The 26802-nt window shown below is 43.0% G+C and overlaps 1 protein-coding gene across 1 annotated transcript in view; it reads left to right on the top strand.

Moving 5' to 3' along the window:
- Positions 1 to 26802, top strand: part of ADAMTS12 (ADAM metallopeptidase with thrombospondin type 1 motif 12) — a 264492-nt gene that overhangs the window by 133725 nt on the left and 103965 nt on the right. Inside the window, exons 4-9 of the mRNA XM_025043542.1 lie at positions 3727 to 3923; positions 4642 to 4725; positions 15110 to 15234; positions 19344 to 19493; positions 24063 to 24206; positions 24783 to 24927. Of these exons, the coding sequence (XP_024899310.1) occupies positions 3727 to 3923; positions 4642 to 4725; positions 15110 to 15234; positions 19344 to 19493; positions 24063 to 24206; positions 24783 to 24927 (845 nt within the window). The remainder of the gene's footprint in view (positions 1 to 3726; positions 3924 to 4641; positions 4726 to 15109; positions 15235 to 19343; positions 19494 to 24062; positions 24207 to 24782; positions 24928 to 26802) is intronic.

Raw genomic sequence — 26802 nt, forward strand, 5'->3', positions numbered from 1 at the left:
AGTGTGTGTGGTGTGTACTGAATGTTTTCTCCCCAAATTTCTCATGGGAAAGCTCTAAGCCCCAGTGTGACTGTACTTGGACATAAGACTTTAAGGAGGTAAATAAGGTTAAATGAGTTCAGAAGATGGGTCCTAATCCAGTAGAATTGGCAGCCTTATAAGAAGAGGATGAGAAAGTGCGCTCACTTGCTCTCTATCTCTCTCTGTCTCCCTCCCTCCCCACTTGCACACATTGGGGAAAGACCATGTCTGCACACAGTGGGGAGCCAGGAAGAGAGCTCCCACCAGAGCCCAACCATGCTCGCCTCTTGATCTTGGACTTATAGCTTCCAGGACTGTGAGAAAATAAATTTCTGTTATATTTGGTTATGGCAGCCTGAGCAGACAAAGACTCTGTGTGTGTGTGTGTGTGTGTGTGTGTGTGTGTGTGTGTGTGTGTGTAGGGAGGTGCAAGGAGAGCATCCTAGAATTATTCACACCTCACCTGCCCCTAAAGGCTGTCAGGCTTCGTCATCAGGCCTTGAGGACAGGTGTGTAGGTCTGGCATCTTGACCTTTCTGAAATGGTTGGAAATTTTAAAAGCAGAAGCATTTCTCTTGTCAAGTCTGAGATGACTTCATCAGGACTCAGCAGTCAGACTAGATAGACATAATCCTTTCTCTCAACTCAGTCCCCTCATGGCCCAGTTCGAATCCCAGCACCTCTGCAAAGCTGCTGGCACTACCCATAATAGAACTAATATCTCTCTCCTTGGGAGTTATTTGAAACCTGATAACGACATTGCCATATGTTCATTTTGTATTACCCACCACTAGATTGGCTGTTGTGTAAGTGCAAGGATCATGTCACTTACTTCTCGGCCTCTGTTCGTGAGGAAGTAGCGTAGGGCTTGCCTGTAGAGCCCGGTCCGTAAATGTTTGCTGTTGTTGCAATAGAACCAGACTTGGCTGCATCTAGACTCTGTCATTTACTGTGTGACTTTGGGAAAATTCCTGATCTCTTTGAGCTTCAGTTCCCTCATCTACACAATGGTGATGACATTAGGGCTTATCTCATGGATTTGCTGGCACAATTAAATGATGTATTGTGTATAGAGGGCTTCCCTTAGAATCTAGCCTTTAGGAGGTACTTAGTGTAAGTTTTGTTGAAAAATTTTAAATATTAAAAGATGTATGTCTTCACCAGACCCCATTTCTCATTTTCATATTTCCTTCTATATGATAATTTACTATGTAACTCACCTGATTATTTACTGGAAAAATGAAAATAACTTGATGGGCTTGAAAGAAATCTTTTCTTTAAACTCTCTCGACATTGGGGAAATAAAAAGCAGAGGAGAGGGATTAAAGAAGGAGAAGTGAGAAAAGAAAGAACTGAGAGAAGCAGAGAAATCGCCCTTATCTACCAACTTCTTACCTGTGCCAGCCTCTCCCGCCAGCTTCGAGACCTTAGATACCTGAGGGCCTGAAAGGCGCGGAGAACCTCAACTGGCCTGGGAACCGAGGCTGCTGCCTGGAGCGCAGGGTCCTGCTCTAATGAAGGGACTGCATAATGCCTGGTCCCTGCCAACTGCAGTGAGCTGACGCCTGCGAAGGGACCAGGACTGAGAGGATGGATGCTAAGCCTTCAGGGCCAAGTGAGAGTTACAGATCTGTTTACCAAGGATTTTGTGAGGCACTTGGGTGAAGTTACTTATGTGCTGGTCACCCAAGTACACAGCTCATGGAGAGCTGCGAGCATCGTTGCAGTTTGGAGGAGATCTGCCCCCACACCACAAGGACAGGAGGGGGTCAAGAGAAGGACATTGCACCTAACATGTGTCGCTAGGATTCCGCCACTTGGCCCTCTCTGCTAACATCCCTTCCAGAACACAGGCCCCACCTGGGCTCAGGTGTGGCTTGTTCCCTGGCTGCAACAGAGAGATTTAGAAACAGACTGTTGTTTGAAAACATTCCCATTAGCTTCAAAGAGGAACGAGAGGCCCGCAGGGGGACAGGCAAGGGTGCAGAATTAGAAGTTGTTGGAAAAGTCTGGCGACTTCTTAGGGAAGTCTTACTTATCTGAACAAAGTAAGCGGAGAAGGAAAATAGAAAGTTTTTCTACTGCAGATGAGGGATTAACCATCTTCTCGTTTATGAGCCTTGACAGACTTCCTTCCAAGGCCTACACAGTCCTGGATTATTCTTCAAAAATCTTATATCAAAGTACAGCTTTATTATTTTTAAGTAAAACTCACAATAATAAAATTTGAATTGCTTTAGACTTATGGCGATGTATCATCTTTTGTAGATAGTACTCAGTGTGTTCTAACTTCATATAGACAGTGAAACAGGAACAGGGAAGGGGTACAGGACAAATCAGTGTAATCAACACTACTGCCCAAAGAGCACTGTGGGGAGAGGGGAGGAATGGTTTTAGTGGGGCAGGGGGGCTTGTTCTAGAAAAGAATAGGACTAGACCGATACCTGGAAATCACTTGGAGGGTTCAGCTCCGTGCAGGAGGGAACCGCCTAACTGTATGTTGGTGAGTGCCCACCACCGGAAGTATTCAAGCTGGAGCTGGATGGCCATCACCAGAGATCAGGAAGAAGAAGTGAAGTCTGCTGCCCTGCCCCCGTGTTCTGCCCCTGCCAGGGGTCTGGGGTATCCATGGGGGGAGTAGGATGTGTGTAGCTGGCGTTATGATGGAAATCTTCTGAGACCGAGACTCTGCTTCTCCATCCAAGTTTCTTTCCTTATTTTCTTTCCTGGTAAATTCATCTTTCATCAACTCCTTAAGCCATTCTGAGTTCACTGAGACCTATTAGCCTTCACCACCATTTGGGCTAAGCTCCCTGATGTGTGAAGTAGCACTTTATTCCATTTGGTTTTAAATAGACCTCTTTCAAGTTTCAAGGAGGTGCTCCCTAGTATATAGTACAATGGGATTTTGAGAATGGTTCCAGTTTTCTTCATGATCCTATAGCCGCTCCTAGGTTTTGCCTTTTAAACTATGATCCTCATATGTTAAACCTTATTCATACTGAAACCTATTAGTCACCTTGGTAATTTTCCTGTCCTTTGCTAGATCTTTTCTATCTCTTTTTGTACCTTTTTAAAGTAGAATGTCCTGAACTGCCTGCAGCTTTTCCTGCTTATGTGTTCTCCAGTTTTATTGCTGTTTACTCTGTGGTAGACAGTGTGGTGTATATGCAAATGAATGACTTTAGGGCATAGAAAATCCTGGATCTTCCACTCTTTATGGACTATGTGACTTTGGGGAAGTTATTTAACCAGCCGCTTTGATCATCAGCTTCCACATTTGCAAAATGAAGATGGCAGTATGTATCTCAGACGTTCATGAGGATAAAAATTTGGCATTTTAAAGCTGAGCACACTACCCTACAAACAGTAGGCACTGAATAATTTAGAGGAGGAGAAGAAGGAGAATATTTCCATTCTTAATTATAATTTATTAATAGCGAGGGACTTATTTAAAAAAATAGCTAATAATTATTTCAAAGAAGTACTTTTGAACTTCCCTGTAAGATTCAAATTTCAGTTATCTTGGTCATATTCATTTAAATTACCCTTCTTCCATTTCAGTCATTTATATAAGAACATTGCATTCATACATCGTTGAACACAAGTTAAACTTACGACCTTGCCTCTTTATCAGCATAAGTCGGTAATATTTTAGAGATACGAAATATGGAATTATCTCACCGTCTTCTGTCTAATGTGTAGACAGTCTCGGCACCTCCCAGAAGCTGGAGCTACAGAGGGAGAAATGGGAGAGAAACAACTTGCCAAGCCGAAGCCTCTCCAGGCGGTCCATCAGCAAAGAGAGGTGGGTGGAGACGCTGGTGGTGGCTGACACGAAGATGGTCGAATACCATGGGGGCGAGAATGTGGAGTCCTATATCCTCACCATCATGAACATGGTATGTTGGACTGCATGGGGGGAGGGGCGGCTGGCGAATAGATGTCATTAGGAATCCTCCACCCTCCAAAAACAAGAGCGGCTTTTTTTTTTGTCCTTTTAATGTAGAGATATGAATCTGTTCCCTGCCTAAGTGATTCAAAATGGAGATTAAGGACATATTAGTCTTTCTCTTCAAAATGTATATATCCTAGGGAGATTCGTTATTTATCACTTAGAGTTTCTACTAGGTATTCATAACTCAATCCTTTTAGTATGACTTTATCTCACCGATTTCTGTTAGTAAACTGAGGCAAAGCGCTAGAACAGGATTTCCTCAAGGTAATTAGAGCCGGAATTGGAGTGAAGTTAGTGAACCCTAATTTCAAGCTTTCCTTTCACATTCATGATGTTTTCTGCCTCCCCAGACAGAGGGTCAAGTTGAGGAAAGATATTTGCCTGAGTCACTGATAATAAAGAGGATCCTGGGTCAGGGAAGGGGTTAAAGAGAAGAAAGTCACCGATCCCTCAAGCTGGGAATCAGTCACCTTGGAAAGGCTGCTTTTAAATATCTTACTGTGGATCAGGCCAGGGGCGTATCAGGGGCGTGTCTCACTCTTCTTTGCACCCCACCAACACGTCCTCACCATGAGATGACATTTATCTGAAGTGCATCACGATGCCCTTTTCCCCACCTCAGGCATTTATCTGGGCTAATGGTTCTCCATTTATGACTCTAGGTCACAGGGCTGTTCCACAGCCCAAGCATTGGCAATGCCATTCACATTGTCGTGGTGCGGCTCATTCTACTTGAAGAAGAAGAGGTAAGGAATGTCCACCTCCACCCGTCTGACCCCTGTCTTCACACTCCCTCCCTCCTTTGTTGAGAAGAGCTCTTGATGAACAAGAAAGAAGGCACCAGAATGATGGTTAGAAGCCCCTTGGGAAGGAAAATATTTCTGTATTATTTTCTCAGGAATTCAGTGATACCAAGTGATTCCAATACATATATCCCGGAGAACATTTCTGAGATATATGTATTGGAGTCACCTGACGGTCACTGTGTCTAGTGACACACAAACCAGATTTGCAGCAGCGACTAAGAATGTCCCACAGTGGAAATAGACTGAGTCCTTATATGGTTGAGTGATTCAGTAAGAGTTAAGAGGGACGGGGAAATGTTGGACTTTTGTTTACCTCTTGCATATTAATACATATCTCTTAGATTTGGGCCCTGTTTTCTATCTGCACTTTTACCCTTGGGGATTTCATCTCTTCTTGGAGACTTATATTCATCTCCATGCTGGGACTCTCGATTCATACCTCAAGCTTAAGTCTCTCACTTGAACTCTAGACTCATATCTAATTGCTTACTTGACATCTCAACCTGGATGTGTCATTATCCACTCAAACGTGGAAACTTAATAAGTCCAAAATGGAATTCTTGATTACTCTCTGCCCAGATCATCTCAGTTCTGCCTCCTCCCCATCCCGCAACCCTCCATCTTACCCAACTCAGCAAACGATGCCACTGTGCGCTGAGGCATAAACCCTGGGATCATTCTTGACTCCTCCTTTTCACATCTTCCACAGCAAACAACAAGGCCCACAGTGTTCCTACTTCCAAATACATCTCAAAACCACTCACTGTTCAATACCTCTAGTCATGTCATTGGTTTAGGTTTTACCACATCTTATCTGGACTACTGCAGTGAACACCCTAATGGTCTTCCTTTTTTCAGCCTTGCCCCATAATCCATTCCCTACATAGCAGTTAGAATGATGAGTTAAAATACAAATTGAGTTGCTTCGCTGTAGAAAACTATTTAATGGCTTTCTATTGTTTTTGGAACAAAATCAAAACTTCTTACTATGTCCTGTAGAGACTTTCATAATATTTCCTGTCTTTCTTTATGTCACTCCCTGTGCCTTGCTTCTGACCCTCACACTTACTGAACTTTAGGTAGGTTCTGGAACACTCAAGGCAGCCTTCAGTCTCGTGGCCTGTGCACGTGAGATTCCCAGTGCCTGGAACACCCCCTCCCTGGCTGTGCTCCTGGCTGGCACCTGCTCACCGCTCAGGCTTCTGTTTAAATTCTGCTCTTCAGAGAGGTCTCAATGACCAGCCTACTCAAAGTTGGCCCCACTTACCATTCTCCATCACAGAATATAGTTTACTACCTTTAGGGATCCCATTCTCATAATTCATTAATATTCTGTGTATATGTTTCCTCCTTTCTCACTTATCTCAGCCACCATCGGAATGTGAATTCCATGAGGTCAAAAACTTTCTTTATTCTTGGCTGTATCCCCAGCACCTAACACAGTGCCTGGGACATGAAGGAATGATGAATGAATAAGTGAACGATGTGAAATTTAATGAATGAATGAACCAGCCAACCTGAGGAAATACATTTGCAATCTATAAAATTTAACCAGCAGTTGAAATATAAGAAAAAAGGCATAGTTCAGATCGCCATCAAGAGATCCAAGGTCAGAATGCCCAAGGCGGGGTTTATTGTTTTCTGGGCAAGAGAAGCCTCCACAATCAGAAGATTTTAAAATAATCATCTCCAGAGCCTAGATACATTTTTCTTCTCTTTCCTACCACCCCCACTTCCCATAGTCACTCTGTCTTGAGTGACCTGAGAGTATGTCTTTGCTCTGGGTGTCTTAGAATACTGATGGGTATATTATTTCCTTCCTGTGAACCTTTTGTTAAGAAAATTTATCCCAAACTTCTTTAAAAACCAGGCACAACCAAAACTACATAACTTTCCGATGTCTAACATGACGGATCTGACTCTATGAGAAGGTAACTCTGATTATTATTTACTGTTGATTAGGGCCTAGACACAGTAAAGTTAGATGTTAACGTGCAGAGAACTGATAGGGTATAAGTGGTTTTTGTCCAGTAGAGATGAAAATGATTTATGTCCAACAGAGGGATAATTCTGAAAGTTGTGGTTTTGTTGGTCTGTGGAACGTGAACTAGTTTTGTGTCTAGTTTAGCACTCTTACTCCAGCATTCTTTTTTTTCACTGACGACAGTTGCATCAGTTTGTGTATCTGCCTTTAAACCAGCTTTGCCATCTTGCCTGTCTCCTCATTAATGAGTTCAATACATCCTTAAGATGTGCTCTCTATATGTTTGTATGAGAATTATGTTTTTAACTTTTGACAATTATACTTTGATACCTTAGAGGACATATTTTCACTAGTGTATAATGACCTAGTACATATGCATGCTTAGCTGCAGAATGTATGGAAATTTAGGGGTTTTAGGCCAGGAAGAAAATAAAAAAGGAAAGTTCTTCTGAGCGTGAGAAGGAAATACCTTTACCTTCTACAATCCCACCAGTAGCACTAGGAGGACCTCACAGTGAGGCTTGCATGTAGCTGGTCATTTAGAACTCCACAATTCTTCATTCCCAGGAAACAAAATCTCCCACCAAAGTTTTGCTGCAGTGACATCTTTGGGGAGAATTTGATTGGCATGACTCCTTGACCCTATCACAATTACATTGTTTGTTTGTTTGTTTGTTTTCCCTTCCCATCCTCATTTGCAAATACAAAGAGATACAATTGATTTGCTGCAAAAAAAAGCCATGGCTTCCTTTCTCTCAGTTTCCAAATGTCTTTCTCATTCAAGCTTTTATAGAACTTGCATGTGGTACAAGGTTCATTAGTTAACGACAGAATTGCTGGGTCATTGGAGTGTTGCAATTCACAGTTCTCATTTCCCTGGTTCCTTGATAAGAGCTCAAGCTGTTCTTCATACCTTTTGACTAATCAGCAGACCCAACAACAAATAGCAATGATTCCAGCCCTTAACGGACATCAGGGTAAAAGCCACAGATGGAAAGTACAGTGCGAGGTATTGGGACGTGACTACTCCTTTGAGCAACGAGACCTAAATTCTAGTCCTGATTTTTTGATCCAGGAGGAAGCTCCGAGAAAGTCACATCGTTGCTGCACGTACCACGTTTCCTCATCTGTAAATGAGAAGAGAGTTGTGGTGCATCAGCTGTATGTCAAACGCTGTGCCAGCCACTGAAGGTACAAATGTGAACATAGGTCCCATTTTGCAATTCTGAGGAGCTTAGAGTCTACAGCACCAAAGCACAAAAAAGAGAATTTCAAACTGAGATTATCATGAGTATTAAAAAAAATGAAAAAGTACCTGGGATAGAGAAGGATCCTTGGCTATCTAAGCTGGATTTTAGAGGATGAGAAGGAATTATCCAGCGAGGAAGGACATTCCTGGTAGAGGCACCTCCGCTGGCAATAGCTTTAGTGCTTCAACTAGCACCTTACGTACAAGGTGCTATGAACACGTCACTGATACTGAACTACAGAATGGGAGGCTAAGAAACCTTGTGAAAAAAAAATAAAACAATTTAATTGTGCTGGAGGCAAGAGGGAACATAGCCAGTCAGATACCTCCACTCTTAGCTGGTCTTGTTCCAGTGCTTCCTCTCACTGTACGTGATATCATCATCCTTCCAGTTGTAGAAACCGGAGACCTGGAAGGCATCCATGACACATCCTTCTCGCAGTCCCTCACGTCCAGTCCATCATCAGGTATTTGTCTGACCATCTCCATATCCATCACTTAATTCAAGATACAGTTACCTCTTTCCTGGGCTACAGCTGTATATACTTTCCAGTCTACTTGGAGTCCTTGCAATCTTGCTTTCTCATTGCAGCCAGGATGATCTCAGACTGGTAATCCGATAATGTCCACCCATCTGACATCCCTTCTCCAGCCCATACCCCTATCTTAAAGTAGTCCCATGGTTTTCTGATTCCCTCTCTCATTTTTTCATGCCCATCTGCCCTTTGTTCTTAAGACTGAGCAGTAGTCTTCTACTCACCATGATTTCTCTTGCCCCTGATTTTGTTGTAGCCTGGGCCATCTTCCTTTTTGTCTTAATTTAGTTAGCACCATGGTCAGAACTCAGCTCAAGTGTCACTTCACTGGGAAACCTTTCCTGACTCCCATGCCCAGTTATATTCTATTATACAGTGGTCCTCAACCTTTTTGGCATCAGGGACTGGTGCTTCTATGAGAAGCTAATACCTGATGATCTGAGGTGGAGCTGAGGTGCTGGGGAGCAGCTTCAAATACACTCACTAGCTCACCGCTCACCTTCTGCAGGCTACCTGTCTGCAGCCCTGGGATTGGGGACCGCTGCTGCACTCCTACATAACACCATGCATGTCTCCTTTATAACACATATTACATTTGTAATTTTACATCTCTTCGATTGATGCACTTTTCTCCATTAGTATTAAGACATGCGGGCAGAGGCTAGGTTGGATGTTACTCATCATCTAGCCCTACTGGTACATAATAAATACAGAAAAGAGCGAATGAGTGAGGCTAGGAGTCAGTGGATGAAGATGAGGGTCAACAGTGGCCAAGTCATGGCAGACCTCGTGGCCATTTAAAGGGATTTGGATCTAATCCAATGAGAGCCTCTGGAAGATTCCTAACCGATAGATGAAATGGAGAGAAAAGCATTAGAGGCATGTCTCTGAAGCTCTGGAGAAAGTGACATGAGGTGAAGAATACTGAGACAGGGCCTCTGAGATAGGTCTCTTCCATCAATGACTTTCTTTGACTCTAATCTTTCTTATTCTGATCAAATCTGACTGCTAACACCATTTTGGACTTCATTTTCTATGGTAGGTTCAAGAGACTTTGTGGTTAATCAGTCTCTCTCTCTCTCTCTCTCTCTCTCTCTCCTCTCTCTCTCTCTCTCTCTCTCTCTCTCTCTCTGTCAGTTACTGCCATGTAAAAACCACTATGGATTTTCATCACATTGTGAGAATAAATGAGAGTAGTCTGACGTGATACTCACTTTGGAGCATCCTGGAGGTTTTCTCAAAAACTTAGATAGTCATGTTTCAGACTAGTGGAGACTGAAGTTGACAAAGCCACGAGCTGGAGAAGCATGTCAAGCATGTTTAGACATCATGGGCCAAGAAATCAGAGTGGCTTCAGATACGAACCACCTTACTGTCATTCCTGTCTTGCCCCATTTCTCCCTGAGTCAAGCTCTCGTTTTCATCTTATGACCCTAATCCTATCTTTCAAAGATTTCTCTCTCAAGGACTTGGGCACAGACTTGGCCTCTAGCCCTTTCTCCTTTAGACCAATTCATTCACTGGCCTCCCTGCTCCCCTTGTGGGTCAGGAGTAAGGGATAGGACTAGACTCTTCCCTTCAGGTCTTGCCTCTTCAACTCTTGTAAGCAACTGACATCATGGAAAGTAGAAGATTTATAGTTAGTCCCACCACTTTCTAGCCGTATAACCTCGGTAGGTTACTTGTCTGTGCCTCCATATCTCCATTTTGTAAAATGAGGATAATAATATCTACTTTATAGAGTTGCCATGAGAATCAAACTTGTTAATCCATGTAATAGCATAGTATCTGGCTTGTAGAAAACACTCGATAAATTTACTTGTTAGTATCATTCTTGTTATTCTCCTCCTCCTCCTCCTTTTCCTCATCATCATCATTTAGATCCACAACAACCCTGTAAACTTGTTACTATTATGCTCATTTCATGGATGAGGAAACTGTGCCAAAGTTCTTGAAGGAAAATAAAAGGCCAAAAGGATAAGGTTAGGATCGTAAGAGATTGAGGACTTCTTTTGAAAACAGGATAGAGACAAAACTGGGATGCGTGTGAGTTGGGATAAAGTCAGATAGGCCCAGTTCACTGTGCCATCCAGAGGTGGGGTCTGAGGGTGTCATGCTGGGAGGAACAGCAGTAGGGCTGACAGTCAAGTAGGAGATGACCGTTTTCACAGAGAATTTCCCTTTTGGTCTTGGAATGATTTAGTGTTGGGTTCACTTCTGTGGGACTCTGGAGTTAGAAATGTGTTAAACTTTGAAGATTTGGGTAGGCGAATGATTTCTCCTGCCCCCAAGGTGGTTTGTGGGTCCATAATAACCTATACAATAGTTGCTCTTTTAAGATAAATAGTAAAAATATTGGCGCGTCACTTTTCTTTTTTTTAATCAAGTTATCTTTCCCTCTGATAGTCAGGTGAGTTATTTGGTAAGCACATGGGAAGTTCTCAGATTAAACTTTGTACTGCTTTTCTCTTTTCTGTCCATTCTCTTTCTTCCAAGAACTTAAGCTCGGCTAGCAAAGCATGGTCCGACTGCACATTAAATCAAAAGCCACTACCAGGAATTCTCAAAGAAATCAATACCAGATTTTTTTTTTCATTATAGAGAGAACTTAAAAGGAGACAAAACAACTTGTAATAATAAAAGCCATGTTCTTGCAAAATCTTTTAATATCTCCCATTCCCGCCTATTTCTCTGAGATATTGTTGATTTTCTCTAGGTCATCTGCCTGTCCTATAAGGTCACCTATTCAAATGAATAGGAAAGGGAAAGTGGTAAGTAAATTGGACTTGCTTGGAAAAATGAGATGAGAAAAAAGTGATGAAAGGACAAAACAAGAAATTTATTTTTCTTTACAAAGTCAAGAGGAAAAAGAAATAGTGTGGATAGGGGCTTGTTTTGACAATCTCCAATAATTATGAGAGAGCATTATGGAAATTGTTTGGCACAGGCCTCGCCATGGTCAGTGTGAGCCAGCACAGTCTCTCGAAGTTCTTTTCGTCTTGTGTGTGCTTAGGGCTCCGTGGTAGGGAGGCCTAGCTAATTACTCTTTCCAAGGCTCCTATGATCGAATGCATTCAAGAAGCTGAATGAGTGTTTCTTGGGCTTACCTCCTATGAAATTTGGAGATTAAGAGACTGAGGAGGCTGAAAAAAATCATGCTCAATTAGAACCTCCTGGAAGAGTCATGACATTTAGTAGGAAAACAGTAAAGTCTCCTGAAGACCCTGTCAGTGAACTTGTGCTAATGCCACATATTGTAGAGGAAAATTCTACACAGGGGCAGGGAACCCAGCTGCAAGTGATTAGCAACTCAGCTGTTTGTGCACTTGCTTTGTTTATAAGAGGAACCGACAAAAGCAATAAGGAGAAAAGCAAGCAAGATTTCGAGGTTAGATTTTGGACACTAACGTTTCTTTTTCTCTTCAATGACTGTACCACAGGTTATTCCAGAATTGCTCTTGTAAGAATGTTGAAGTGTAAGAAGAATCCCTTCTGTTGACATTTATTTATTTTTCAGTGTCTTTGCCTTCTTTACTTCCTCCCCAATAATCCAGCTGCTAGAAAATTCTTAACAACCATGCAGACCCCACTCGTATTTAGATGGTCAGACCTCGGCATAGTTCTCACTACTTTCTGCTTGATCACCTGTTCTCCAGTCTCTTTCTATCCCTGTCAGGAACTATGAAGGGTCTTAGATATTACTCTCCTTATAAGCTAACAAGTTATCCTGCTACACTTGCATGGATGTGTTGCTGGTTGAAGATGTGAGACTCTTGAATCAGAGACAGTGGATGGTATTACTCAAAGAGCAATATGTGGCATGAGCCTCATGTTTGCATCTGTCCCTCTTGTTCTATAAGTCCCACATGGGTGATGCAGGCAGCCCAGGTGGGTGCTGTGCACACAGTGGGTTTTATCACAACTGAGGAGCCCAAGATAAGAAAACCCAAATCCTTTCATGAGAGTTGTAAGCAAACTTGTCCAACTTTTGCCCCCAAAGGAGCCATTATCTTTCTTATTCTAGATAGCAAATAAATCTACCCTCTTCCCTGGAGGGAGATTATCTTTTAAGGTTGTTTGTTATGCAACATCCTTGAAAAAATACAAAAGCTATCAATGCCTTTGCTCAGATGATATGAAGACACATGAGAGACCCATGTCGAATTGCCTCCTAACGGTTCTTGTTACAGGCACCAGAATTATTATTACAGACTTTTCTGCTTTATCGTCAAGCTTCTGCTCTTCCCTAATCACCAGAAGATCTTGCCTTTTTACTGACTCACCGCAAAACCTCTCACTCACATAATCTTTACTTTTGTCTGGGTCGGTAGATACATTCTTCACCTTGTCTCCATTCCTTGATGGGGTGGTGTGAGTCATCAATTTTGTCAGGATACCTGCTGTGTACCAGGCTATGTGCAGTGCCTGAGATAAGGAGAGAAATAAACCTCAGTCCTTGTTCTGGAGAAGATAAGGAGGAGGATAGGCACACAATTTGATCATTTTCTAATTTAGACTGGGGGCAAAGAAGGCTTCTTGAAAATGCCCAAATCAAATCTTAAAGAATGAATGTTGAATACGTTAGAGGCAAGAAGAGATAAGAAAAAGACATTTTAGGTAGAAAGAGCAGCTTGAAGAAAGCAAGGTAAAAAATAGCATAGTGTATGGAAATTTGTGGTCGGGGGAGTGGTACTATAAGCAGTTTGAATGTTGCTAAAGCATAAACCGTGAGGTTGCAAATGAAGGGAGCGCTTTCTGGAAGCTAGACTTTGAAGGGCCTTGAGCCATGGGTCGTGATATGGGCAGACTTTGGTTTTGACTAGATTGACCTGGCAACAGCAAAGAGAGCAACGAAGAAGGAAAGAGAACGAGAGATGCTACAAGCATAAAATGCTGTGGGTTTGAGCTAGGGCAGTTGAGAGTAAAGATGAAGAAGAGATAAAATTAGCAGCATATGGTGACAGATTGGGATGCAGAATATAGGGGGAGAGGAGGCCACTAGAGTGATGCTGGTGATTCTAGATTGGGCACCTGGGTTGAGGGTGGTTCCTGTAACTAAGTCAGAGGATACAGGAAGAACAGCAGGTTAACGTGGGGAAAAAGGATTTCAGGGATGTTGAATTGGGGGTACCTGTGATGCCATTCAGAAGGAGGTGTCCACCAGAAGATTGGGATACCTGAGTTTGAATACTAGGAGAGGTTGGGAATGAGATATAGATTTGGGAGTCGACAGCATATAGGTTATTTCTCCAAATAGGACTGATTGAAAACGCACTAAACAATGAGCCAGAGAAGGACAGAAGAAGAGCTTGTGGAAGGGACTGAGAAGTGGTCAGAGAGTAAGCGGAGGACAGAGAGTTGGGGATCTTGGAAGTTGAGGGTCTCTGCATGTGTTTTTCCCCTCACCGGGGGTGGGATTGCAAGGTGGGGGAGTAGAATTAAGCTATAATCATGCATTGGTGAATTGCTCAATCTTCCCAGTTATTCAAAGCAAAAAAAAATAAAAAAAAATTTAGCAAAGTCTTCAATAGTTTGTAAACCACTAGTCCTGGACTAGTCGCTGCAAACCTGAGAGCTAAGCCCTGCTCTGCCAAAACCTGCTGTGTGGCTTGGTTAAGGTCCACTCCTCTCCGTCCTGGATTTCCTCACTGTTTAAACGAGAGGACTGGGTGTGTAGTTCCTAAGGGCCTTCAGGGAAATGGGCTCGTCGTAATGGTGGGAAAGCTGGAGGCAGAGTTCATGCTGCAACATCTGGAAAATGACTGTTTTCTCTTGATGATGGTTATGTGTCTTTGCTGACACTGAATTTGGTTCAGGAATGAGGGAGAGTGGATGCTTCCCTTTTATACATGCCTTCTGCCTACCGACCTTTTCCCTGGAAACCACTAATCTCTGTAATTTTGTTGTTTCGAGAATGTTATATAAATAGAATCATACAGCTTACAACCTCTTGAGACTGGATTTTTTTCGTTCAACAGAATTCCCTTGAGATCCATCCAAATTGTGTCCTAATTGTTATCAGACAACCAGTGACCCTATCAGGTTCTAATGATCCTAAGTCTCTGCCATTGGTTTGATACATGTCAAACCAAGATGGAAACCAAGGAAATACCCAGTGCACCCCCAGTCTTGCGGGATACCTTATGAAAGGAAGAAGCTTTTTTTGTTAAAAAAAAAAACCATCGATTTTGCATTAGGAATAACAATGCCTCTTTGGAATTGTATTGGCTCAGGATCAGAGAGCCACTGGAAGTAGAACTTCAAACAGCTGCTGGCCTTTGCTACTATATATTTAATTTTTCTTCAAGGGCTATTTGTCCCAGTGGTCATTTATATCCTGTAGTTCTTTTCAGGTTCTTTTAGTGGAAGTCATGAGAGCAATAGTATTTAGAGCAGGGGTTAGCCTGGAGGACTAAGTCGGCCTCTGCCAAATTCCCCCAGATGTCTGCAGCACCTGTCCAGGGCTGATCAACTTGGCTGCTTCTGGGGACTAATGTGATGAGCCCTGACCACAGTAAACTCACACACACCAATCTCTTCCTCTTCTGTCTCCAGCAAGGATTGAAAATAGTTCACCATGCAGAGAAGACACTGTCCAGCTTCTGTAAGTGGCAGAAGAGCATCAATCCCAAGAGTGACCTCAACCCTGCCCATCATGATGTGGCCGTCCTTCTCACCAGGTACCCCAGAGACTATGGGGAAGCCAGGGGCTGCAAGGCAGGGAGGGCTGGCAGGTGGAAGGGTTGCCAGGTATTCAGACTCATGGATATCTACTCCGTGCTGCTCTTGGTCATTTTTAAAGGTAGCTTCTACAATCTGGACAATTCCTGACCTCCATACCAGTAAAGGGCCAGTTAGCAAACTTGGGGCAAAAGTTTGCCCCAGTAAACTGCATCTGCTGACGAAATGCAGGCCTCTTTCCTATCCCAGTGATGATGTCATCTCTAAGGCCGGCTTCTCCACGCAGCTTTATAAACAGGAAGCATGTTTGCAGATCCTCATTAAAGACTCTGAATACTTTTAACCATGAGATTTCTGACCGTTTATTTTATTTTATTTTTCAAATTTCCTCCAGTTTAGAAACATGCAATTATTTCTACAGATATCAGTCCTCCTTGTAACCCATCTCTTACTGATGCTGAGGACAGAATATGGGGAGCAGGTCCTCCCCTGAGCAGGCAGAATGGTGTGCTTACACCTGTCTTACTTCTTTTACCCTCATGAAGATACTGTTTTGTTCTAACCACAGAAAAACCTCATGGTGCTGATAAGAATCATCTAAACTCCTAGGACTCAGCTGTGAAAAGCTAGCGAACTTATCTGAAACCCAGGCTCTTGCAAGGCTATGTTTGCTCACTGATTCAATAAATATTTATTGAGCACCTACTGCATACCAGACACTGTTTAAATCTAAGCAAATGAAGGTCTTACATTCATGGGGAAAAGTAAATTTTCATGGGCACTCCCGTGACGATTCAGGGACATCCAGAAACCCAGGGATGTACAACAGAAGAGGCCCCTTGGCCTGGCCCTTCGGCCACAGAGAACCTCACACACTGGAAGGCCCTGGGTGTGTCCATTGTCCCTGCAGAGGACAGCTGCCCACGAACATGTTGGCCTGTCATCTCTCCCTTGGACAGGATTGTCCCATGCATAGATGCTTATAAGGGATGATAATCAGCCCATATCCGAGCCACATATCTGCCTTACCCTGACCAAAATCTTCAACCATGAGCATCTCTTTTTTGAGTGAAAGTATCAAAACTTTGGTTGAATGCAGACATGTTCCAAAAGAAGTCCGTGGCATAAACCTGCTACCTTAGATTCATTAGGACGTATGGCACCTTGGGTTGATCAGTGGTTCCCCTGGGAAATAGGTTAGTACGTCTATGGAAGGTAAGCCTGGGAGCTCTGGGGGTGGGGGGCCGCAGGCAGCCAGCAGGCAGCCAGGGAACACTGTGGGCCTGAGCAGAACCCAGGAGAAGACTGGAGTCCAGGCAGGACATTTCTACAGGCAAGAACCCTGGGTTCCAGGACCAGCATTGGCCTCCTGGAAGCTGTGACTCGGCTCTGTCTCTTTTCTATCCCTGAAAGCAGAAAGAGTTCTTTCATTCTCATATGAAGAAATGAATGAGTTCATGATAGCTGGCATTTGTGCAGTGTTTGACATGGGCTAAGCACTGTGCTGCATCTGCTAAAACAATCATCATTCCATTTAATCCCACAGGAACACGGGTAGTTGACTACTATCAATCATCCCTATTTTACAGATGGGGAACCTGAGGCTTGGTTATGTCACTTGCCTCAAATCTCACTGCCATTACCAGGTAAAGGTGGGACTTAAATCCAGGTGGTTTGACCCCAGTAGCCATGCTCTTAACTATTACCCAGTAAGAGTAGAAGGGATTCACTCTCCTTTTTTTCTTGTTATGATTTTTTCTTCCTAGAACATGGATCTGGTTTCACTGTATGATGAACCTCACCAGCTCCTAGACAGTGGAGAGTATTGTAATTTCTGAAGCAGGATTTCTCAACCTGAGCCCACTGACATTTTAGATGGGATAATTCTTTGTTGTGAGGGGCTGCCCTGTACATCATAGTATATTTAACAGCATCTCTGGCCTCTATCCATGAGATGCCAGTAGTACCTTCCTCTAAGTCATGACAACCAAAACTGTCTCCAGACATTACCAGACGTCCCCTAAAAGTGGGTGGAGAGTAAAACCACGCCCTGTTGAGAACCTCTGGTCTGAAGAAATAGGTAAGATCAGGAAGGGAGGGAGGTGTAAGACTGAGCTGGTCTCTGAGGACTGTGCTGAGATTCACTTTAACAGAGTTCTCTATAGAGCTGCATTCAGTAGAAAGTGGCTTTGGCTTGGAACACCCCATGAAATGGGGCTAGTGGCTGCATACCAGGGCATGTTTCTCTAACGATGTCTCCAGTGCATGGGGGAGGTAGAGCTAATGCCCTTTTGGGAGCTTAAGGTCCTTACCTGAAAAAACCATATTCCTAGAATTCTTTTGTCACCCTCTTTTACCCTCTTTAGCACTAGATACTTAGTAAGCACTCAATAAACAGTCATTTAACAGACATTACTTCACAGTGTCAAAATGAGAAGGTTGGCAAATTAGCAGTGAGCACCATTCATCCCTTCCCAGCAGCTCCAGACTCTCACCAGCTCCTAGACAGTGGAGAGTATTGTAATTTCTGAAGCAGGATTTCTCAACCTGAGCCCATTGACATTTTAGATGGGATGATTCTTTGTTGTGAGGGGCTGTCCTGTACATCATAGTATATTTAACAGCATCTCTGGCCTCTATCCATGAGATGCCAGTAGCACTTTCCAGTGCATGGGGGAGGTAGAGCTAATGGCCTTTTGGGAGCTTAAGGTCCTTACCTGAAAAAACCATATTCCTAGAATTCTTTTGTCACCCTCTTTTACCCTCTTTAGCACTAGATACTTAGTAAGCACTCAATAAACAGTCATTTAACAGACATTACTTCACAGTGTCAAAATGAGAAGGTTGGCAAATTAGCAGTGAGCACCATTCATCCCTTCCCAGCAGCTCCAGACTTTTGAATAAAATAGTAATAGTAACAAGCACATCTTGCAATGACGATAGAAAGTATTTGGTCGGCCCTACAGACCCAGAAATTATTGAGAATGGTCAGACTGTATGAGCCACCTAGCTGTGCACCACGGAACTGCCCAGCAATGCCGCCGTTGGTGTGAGTCGGGATGCATGTCTGTTGCACAGGTTCTGAGAGGGGAGCTGCTCTCTTTTGTCCCATTATCCCAGCCATTGCTACCTGGAGAATTGAGAATGTGCAGGGGTTTTCAAAGCCTGGATCTTTTCCATGGTCCAACAGACACAAAAAAAGCAGGTGATTTGTCACCAGAAATGGTGCTCACTCAAAACCTATGAGCTGAAGATCTGCAACTAACTAAAACTCAGAACCTTGTTGGCATTTGTGCTAGACCCTCTTGACAAGGAGCTCTTCTTGAACCGAAGAAAACCAAATGACTCATTAACAAACAGCTCTTTCAAAGCCCTTGTCAGTGATTGAAACAGTCCCTACCAGGATATGGGAGCACACTTTGGTATTGAAAGGCTGTCACTAGTATATTGTGAGATCCTGAGTAGAGAAATAACGTCCTGGTGAAAAGAGGAAAAATGCCTTTCTCTCTCTCTCTCGTTCTCTCTCTCTCTCGTTCTGCTCAGCTCTCTATTGCTCGCTTGCTCGCTCTATGTGAATGTGTGTGTTTATCCTCTCCTGTAAGCAATATTGTTAGGGTAGTGCAGCTAGAGAGAAAATTGATTTGATCTCTGGATGGGTTGATGGGATCACTTGCCTTTTTCATGAATGATAAAAAGTTTTTAGATGAGTTTTGAGCACAGAGTTCAGAAAGAAAAAAAAGGATTTCACATTTGAAAAACCTCAGCTACTGCTTGTTGTCCCTTCCCTACTTAAAAGTTCATATTCACTTCAGTTTTCAGCCATATCCTTCTCTTTTTGAGCAAATAATATAATTTGGCCTCCTGAGATTAGGAGCAAAAGCAACTCAAAATAAAACATTTGCTAGATGTTAGATGTTAGTGCGAGTCAGTAATTAAGAGGTGAAACCAGAATAATCTTAATTCAAAATATTGACTTTAAAAAATTATTTTTAATTATGCTTTATAGACCATATTGAATGAGAATTCATACCTAGATTTTTTTTCTTTTCCTGGAGGGTTTCTGCAGGTGTTTTTTGGCCACCTATACATCTCTGTTCTCTGCTTTCAGAAAAGACATCTGCGCTGGTGTCAACCGCCCCTGTGAGACCCTGGGTCTGTCTCACTTGTCAGGAATGTGCCAGCCTCACCGAAGCTGTAACATCAATGAAGACTCAGGCCTTCCTCTGGCTTTCACCATTGCCCACGAGCTTGGACACAGGTAAAGGGCCAAGGAAACCAAGATCTCGCCATGTTCACGTATCGCGATCAGACAGACGAGGGAATGGAAAACGCCTTAAATAGGGTGTCAAGGGAGTCAGATTGCACTGTGGCTTGGGACTCACTCTCCTAAATCTCTGCTTCCTCGTCTGTAAAGTGGGGATAATTACACACTTTAAAGATTCCAGTGTCTTCTCTGCCCTGACCACGTGTACCATCTGTATCACAGAATCAGAGGCCACTGCAATTCTCTGAATTAGAATAAGGTGGGCAGAAGCGAGGAGATAAGCTTTAACTCAGTTAATTCAAGAGTAACAATCCTGTTTGTCTTATGAAATAATAATATCACTAAAAAGTCACAAACCGTACCATTTTTTGCCCTAACTTTATGCCAGACACTTTGCATTGTGTCGTTGAACCCTCTCAGCAACCTTATGAAGTAGATACTGTTGTTAGCCCCTTTTTTCTTGTGTGTGTGTGTGTGTGTGTGTGTATGTGTATGAGAACACTGAATGAATAAGATGTGGAAAACTGCTATAAACTTGGAAAGACCATCAAGCAAATGCCAGTTAGGAGGTCTATGTTATCACAAAATATGTGAATTTGATTAGCTGAATTCACTGAAGGCATGTTTCAGCATGTTTTATGAAGGGATCAGGAGGATTCTGTATCTTGCAGGTATCAGAAGTTCCCCTGGAAGAAAGAGCTTAGCTTATGTGTATCTTAATGTGTTGGTCTCTGTACAAACCATGAATAAAGCGTATCACACTAATTAGAGACTCAGAGTGGGGAGCCACATAAATGACTCAGCTATGCCCCCTCCCTGTGGCGCAGCTGCCAGCCTGGATCTCCACCCTGTAGCGGAGGAAGCAGGACACTGGAGTGTGTTCTGAGTGTACAGCCAGAAGAGGGGTGGGTCTGGGAAAAACCCTGGAGACTGGATTATTCCAGGCCTGGCCTCTCTGGCCGGGGCTTTCTCACCATTTTTCTCATGTAATATTGGACCTTTTCAAAATGTTTTTACCTGCAGTACAAAACCAGAGTATCAGCTTGGGAGTTGGGATAAGTGAGTGTTTATTCCGGCTTTTCCATCAACCAATATCATGACGTTAGATAATTTCTGTTACCTCTCTACACCTGTTTGTTCATCTGTGAAATGAGTAGATTGAACTAGGCAGTTTCTTAGGCACTGTGATTTCTTTGATCCTTACTAAAAAGCCCTGGGAGATAAATGTGATATTCTATTATCTTTGTCTTTAAATGTGATCTATTCTATTATCTTTGTTGTTACATGCCACTGCGTCAGCTCCATCTCCTGGTGACTGAATGAACGAGTGATGTCCACAATGTCCTGTCCTCAGCAGCCCTGCTCAGCTCTGTAGATTTATGCCTATGGCTTCCTTTCTAGGGTCATTCCACCTCATAGCTAGTCTTCCTCTTTTTCTGTTCCCTTCTGTTTTTCCCCGCATAACTGTCTTTTCTTAAGAACCTTGCCTTCTCATGAGGTACCCAAAGTCAGACAGCTTCAGTTTTGTCATCTGAATCTAGAAATATCTTAAAATGAGAAGTTTAAGTTTTTTAAAAAGGGGCATCGAGCCATGTACAAGTGACCTAAATAAACAACTCTCTTTAAGTGGCAAAAAAAAAAAAAAAGTATAGAGTCACTGCTAAGAAAGAGAAAGTTGAAAGAAGACACATAAGCTTGCATCTGAGTGATAGAAAAATTATTTAATAGGACACAAAGCCAAAAGAGAGAAAACTTTAGGAGCTTCCCAAGAAACTTTTGCTCAAAGCAAAAGATGCTTCTGAGATATTTAGTTCTTTCTTTAGCTATATAGTTCTAATTAGCTGTGGACCAAACTGAGAAACACTGAACAGGTCAATGAAACGGCCTGTGGCAGCCCAAAAGAAAAAATATATATAATAAGCCAATATCCCAAGAAGACACTCATTATAATTTAATAACAAAGATACCCTGTTGTTTCTTCAAAACTTGTTTTATCTCTGATTGTATATGATGCAAAATAGAAAGCAAATTGAACTAACCCGTGTTGTGACCTAAGTGAATAATTTCACTTTTATTATGAGAGAAAACTTGTTAAAAATCCATTTTTGAGGGCCCTGGATTATATCAGCGAGCCATAGCTCGGTCTCACACCAGCTTTATTAGGTCTTAAGTGAGTTACCAGAAATGAAGGTAGAGTTCCTGTATCCTTTCCTTTTAAGTAATGAAAATATCATCATTCAGGTGAATACTTAAAAGGCAGTATCCATGCAGTATTCCACTGCCCTTCCCTTCTGGGTTGCTGTAGATTTTACTTATGGAGCCTTGCTCATTTGCATATACAAAGTTGTTATCATCCGAATAAGTTAGAAAGTTGACATTCACACTTTCATGGTTCTCATTCTCTGCTGGTTCCACTACTCTGTAAAACGAATAATGGAAGGCTAAGAATAGATATAGCCCACCAAGTGATACCCTGAAACCCAGGCAATTACCTTACTATCTTGTATCTGCAATTTGGCAAATGAACCTAAAAAGTATTAAAGCACGAAGATAAAGTAAAGCTCATGCAGCAGCCCAGTAAGTTCTTTCAGACCGTAGAGAGCTCCTTGCTCCACACTGCTCTTCGGGTGCCACCCTACCTGCTGGGCAGTAACTTCCTGGAAACAAGACTTCCATCCCTCTGGCCACATGTGCTTTCCTTGTCCTTCTTTTCTCACTGACCCACATGTGACGGGAGTGCTCCACCCTTCTGGAGAATGTAGACCGGTCCAGAGGGACATTTTGTTGGTAGCACCGATTGCTCTTATCAGATGTGAGTCCAGAGGGCTGATAAAGCTGGAGGGGAGAACGCTTTAGCGAATGAAAAACTTTTGATGGAACGAAATGAGCTTTTGGAGAATTGATGTATTTTGAATGTAGGTTTGAAACCACCCAGTATATATGATCCAGCCATATGACTTATTATACTGGAATATCCAATGCTAGAAAAACCATTATTGGTGCACCTTTTTAGAACCATGCTTGTAGTTTAGGATTCTTACTAATTATGGAGCAGGTGAACTTGTAGAATACTTCATGAGCTGAGTAAGACTGGCTTTGCAACCGCCTGGGAAAAGCCTGCTCAGAAAGAATTTTCATTGAATCACATTCTTTGTGGTGAGTGGTAAGGGCTTTGTAAATGAATAATCTGACTCCTTTGTGAGTTTTGTATTCGTATGAAATGTAAATCAATAACATCATAATGCATTAAAAAATACAAGAAAACCTGTAAATCCCCTCAGGACTATTCTCTGCAAGAGTTGCTGATGTTGATCAGGAGATTTTATTAAAGTTGGATGTGCACTTGCATGTCAGAGGGTTGAATTTCACTAGCAGAGTGAAAGGTCCTAATTTCCTCTGTTCGCATTTAAAAATTTGAGCCAACATCTCGAGGTCGTAAGTATTCAATAAGCAGACCCCAGTGGAGAGAGTCTTGTTGGGATCTCAGAAGGCGTCTTGGGGTGATGCTGAGGACTAGGCTTATAAACAGACATTCCTGAGTTTGCTTCGTTCCCAGGCACCCTGTTGCCATGGTAGACAGGTAAGCTCTTACAGCCTTTCAGAGCTGCTTCACTTGGTCAGCCCTGATGGTGGGAGGTTGGGGGGCAGAAGTGAGATAGAGAGGAGAGCCCCGAAATAGGAGCACAGAGATCTGCAGAAGACCTAGTTTAGTCCCTAACTTCTGACAAATCTCAAAGTGTGAGCTTCCTCATCTAGCAGAGGAAAATTAGCTAGACAGTGATTAAAACAGCAATCAAAATGTTTTTTTAATTTAAGAAGCCTGTGTTATATGCCAGGCACCTGGCTAAGTGGTTTTCAAACTTTATTCCATTCAAATTTCATCCTACACGATGACGACCACTCCATTTTCTAAAAGAGGAAATTGAAGCTGAGCAAGTTTCAGTAACACAAATCATTAAGTGGCTCAGCCAGAATCCAATCCAGACCATCTGTCTGTGGGAATCCTGCTCTTAACCACTGAATGTGAGGTCTCCCTGAGGTCTGTGATGTTGGAGGACTCTTGTAGTAATACTAGAAAGAAATCCATCCATTCAAAGCCTGTGGCCTTTAACAAAGTTTCCCATAGACTTCCCCTTTCGTGCTCTCTCTTAAATTATGATGAAAAGGGAGAAGCTGGGGGTCCGGGGAGGGGGAGGTGCTCTTTTATGCTGTGGTTACTACAGCAAGAGGAAGAATATAACTTGAAGTAAGATTTGCCCTCCTGTCTCTAGACTCAGAAAGCCAAGCTGGGAGCTCCTAGCTTTCTGCCAAACGGAATTTTTTGAATTAGCCTCACGGCTCCCACGGTTGCATATTTGAGGCAAAGCCATGCCTCAAATGTTCCCTGTGCTTCTTAGTTGAAAATGAGCTATTCTCCCTCCAATTTCAAAGTCCCACTTTGTAAACAGATGCCTCCTGTACAAAAGTGGCTCTTTGTGGATATTTTCACCTTGGAGAAACTAATGTTTTTTCCCCTTTGCATGCCGCTTCCTTGATGTTCTTGTGCCCTATGCCTTCCTGCAGCTTCGGCATCCAGCACGACGGGAAGGAGAACGACTGTGAGCCCGTGGGCAGGCACCCGTACATCATGTCGCGCCAGCTCCAATACAATCCCACCCCGCTGACGTGGTCCAAGTGCAGCAAGGAGTATGTCACCCGCTTCCTGGAGTAAGTGGTCTCAGGACAGGCTCACTGGGCTCTCTTTAAGCTGGAAGTAACTTGGAGTTTTACCTGAGACCTGGAGAAGTCTCAGTTCCTCTCACAGGTCACGGTATCAGGGTGGCATCTAAACGGGTGGATGTCCCTTCTGCTTTCTAACCCTGAGATCTAGGTGAGTTCGGCCCTCCCGCCACAGCCAGGTAAACACCCTGTCCACCTACTTGCTGCTGTCTCAAGGTGGCTTTGAAGAGTTGAGTGGGTGTTAGGCCCTTAGGGACCTGCAGGAACAACTAGGATATGTCAGAAGTGGTCACTGAAACCCCAATAGGGGTAAGATGATGATTTTCTAATTTTACCGCTGTTTATATTTCCTAGATCACACCTGAACTGATGGTGTGGGTTGGGGTTTGTATTTCCTTTTAGGCAACAACCGCTGTGGGCCTGGAGGATTCTCTGCCTTGTAGCAATAAAGTTGTCTTAAAGGACAAAGAGTAAACTAGAGGGATGGAAGTTTTTGTTGAATGAAAGACTGAAGATGAAGGAAATCGTAGACACCTGCTCTCATTTCTATTAACTTGTTTTTAGCCGAGGATTGGGGTTCTGTCTTGATGACGTCCCCCAGAAGAAAGGCTTGAAGTCCAAGGTCATTGCCCCTGGAGTGATCTATGATGTTCACCACCAATGCCAGCTGCAGTATGGCCCCAATGCCACCTTCTGCCAGGAAGTAGAAGTAAGTCTTGGTATCTTGGCGCCTCTGGTGGGTATGTGCAGGGCTTGAGGTCTCCAGCGTGCTGGAGGAACGGCCAGGGAAATCTCTGGAAATTTGAAGATCCATGGAAATGGAAACTCTGTTCATGGCAAGGTGTCTGTAAGGCAGAAGGATCAATGCTGAGGTCATTTATATTCCGTAGCCCTACCTCCTCGGCGTTCTGTGGAGCCAGCAATCCTCTGCCACTGGATGGTGGTGAAAAAAATTCTATAGTGATTTTCAAGAATCACAGCGATTCAAACCTATAAACTCTATAGCACAAAACTTAACCCCTAAAATTGCCCCCTTTCCTGAATTTCTCATCCAGTTGAAGAGCATCACCAGATCCTAAGGTAGGACAAAGGTTCATCCCCAGTCCGTTCTCCTCCTTTGTTCTCAGCATCCGAATGAGAAGGCAGGCCCTGACATTTAAACTCCTGAAGAGTTTGTGGCTCTGTCATGTCCTTTTCATTCCCACTGATGGTCCCTCATCATCTCTCCTTGCTATTGTAATTACCTCCTACCTGATCTCTCCCCACCCACACTGTTTGTTTCTCAAGTTATTTCAAAACACTTATCTAACATGGTTCTACTGCGCTCTTAAAGGTGCCACCGGAGATCACAGGAGAAAGTCCCGGCTCCTTTTTGCGGCATTTCTGTGTCGTCTGGATCTTGACTATTCTCTGAACTCTTGCCCTTTTAGTGCTAAAGTATCATTGTTAACACATAGGCATGGACAAGCCAGTTTCTGTGCTGCATACTGAATAAGAGGAAAAAGATGAGCACTCCAACATTAATAAGACAGAGTCTCTGTCCTTGAGGAGTTTGTGCTCTGGTGGAGGAGGCAAATGGGAAAATTTCAATACAGTGAGATAAAGACAAAAAGAGACATATAGAAAGAACTTTGAGGAGGGAATAAATAAGTACTTAGAACAAGCAAAGCTGAACAGAGACGATAAAGTTGTTGCAAAAATCCCTAACCCCTCATTTCTAACTGGTTACCAAATTATGCCAATTCTGCCTCCTAAATATCTCTAAAATCTACCTGTTGCTAGAAGACTGCAGTTTTCCCCTGATTGGTCTCCTTTCTTAGAGTCTGACAGATAAAACAAGCTGGCTGCTTTGCGTAGTAAGTAAAGAAGACGAGGTTTCCTAGATGGAATAGTTTCCATATCCTTTCGTGAGCAGGCGCAACTAATTAGATGCTTTCTATCCAGTTTTTGGATTGGCCTTTTTCTTTTACCATTCTATTTCATTTTATTATCAGTTTCAAGTATACAGTACATTGGTTAGACATTTATATAGTCTATGAAACAATCCCCACGATTACTCTGTCTTCCCTCTGGCTCTCCACCTAGCCATTACATTGCTGCTGACTGCATTCCCCATGCCGTGCTCCCCATCCCCGTGACCATCTATCAACTACTAATTTGTACTTTTTTAACCCTTCACTCCATTCTTCTAGCCCCCCATGCCCCTCCCCTCTGGCCATCACCAGATTGTCCTCTACGTTTGTGTGTCTGTTTTCAGTTCATTTGTTCTTATTCCTTAGATTCTGCATATAAGTGAAATCATATGGTATTTATCTTTCTCTGTCTGACTTATGATGGCTAATGTCACCAGTCACCCTACCTAAGGGCAACGATATTGTGCCACACATATCGAAATTATAGTCCCAACTTTTAGGAAATGGCTTTTATCTCCCATTTTCTTATTGCCCAGTATGGTCTGCAGATCACTGTTTATGAATGATGGCAAAGTCCAAATTAAATTTGAACTGAGACTTCTCGAATGATTGCTGTCCATCACTCTTGTTCACTCAGAAGGCTGCTGTTCTGAGCAAACAAGAGTGCTGGG

The sequence above is a fragment of the Pteropus alecto genome, unplaced genomic scaffold, assembly GCF_000325575.1.
Source record: "Pteropus alecto unplaced genomic scaffold, ASM32557v1 scaffold152, whole genome shotgun sequence".
In the NCBI taxonomy this organism is placed as follows: Eukaryota; Metazoa; Chordata; class Mammalia; order Chiroptera; family Pteropodidae; genus Pteropus; species Pteropus alecto.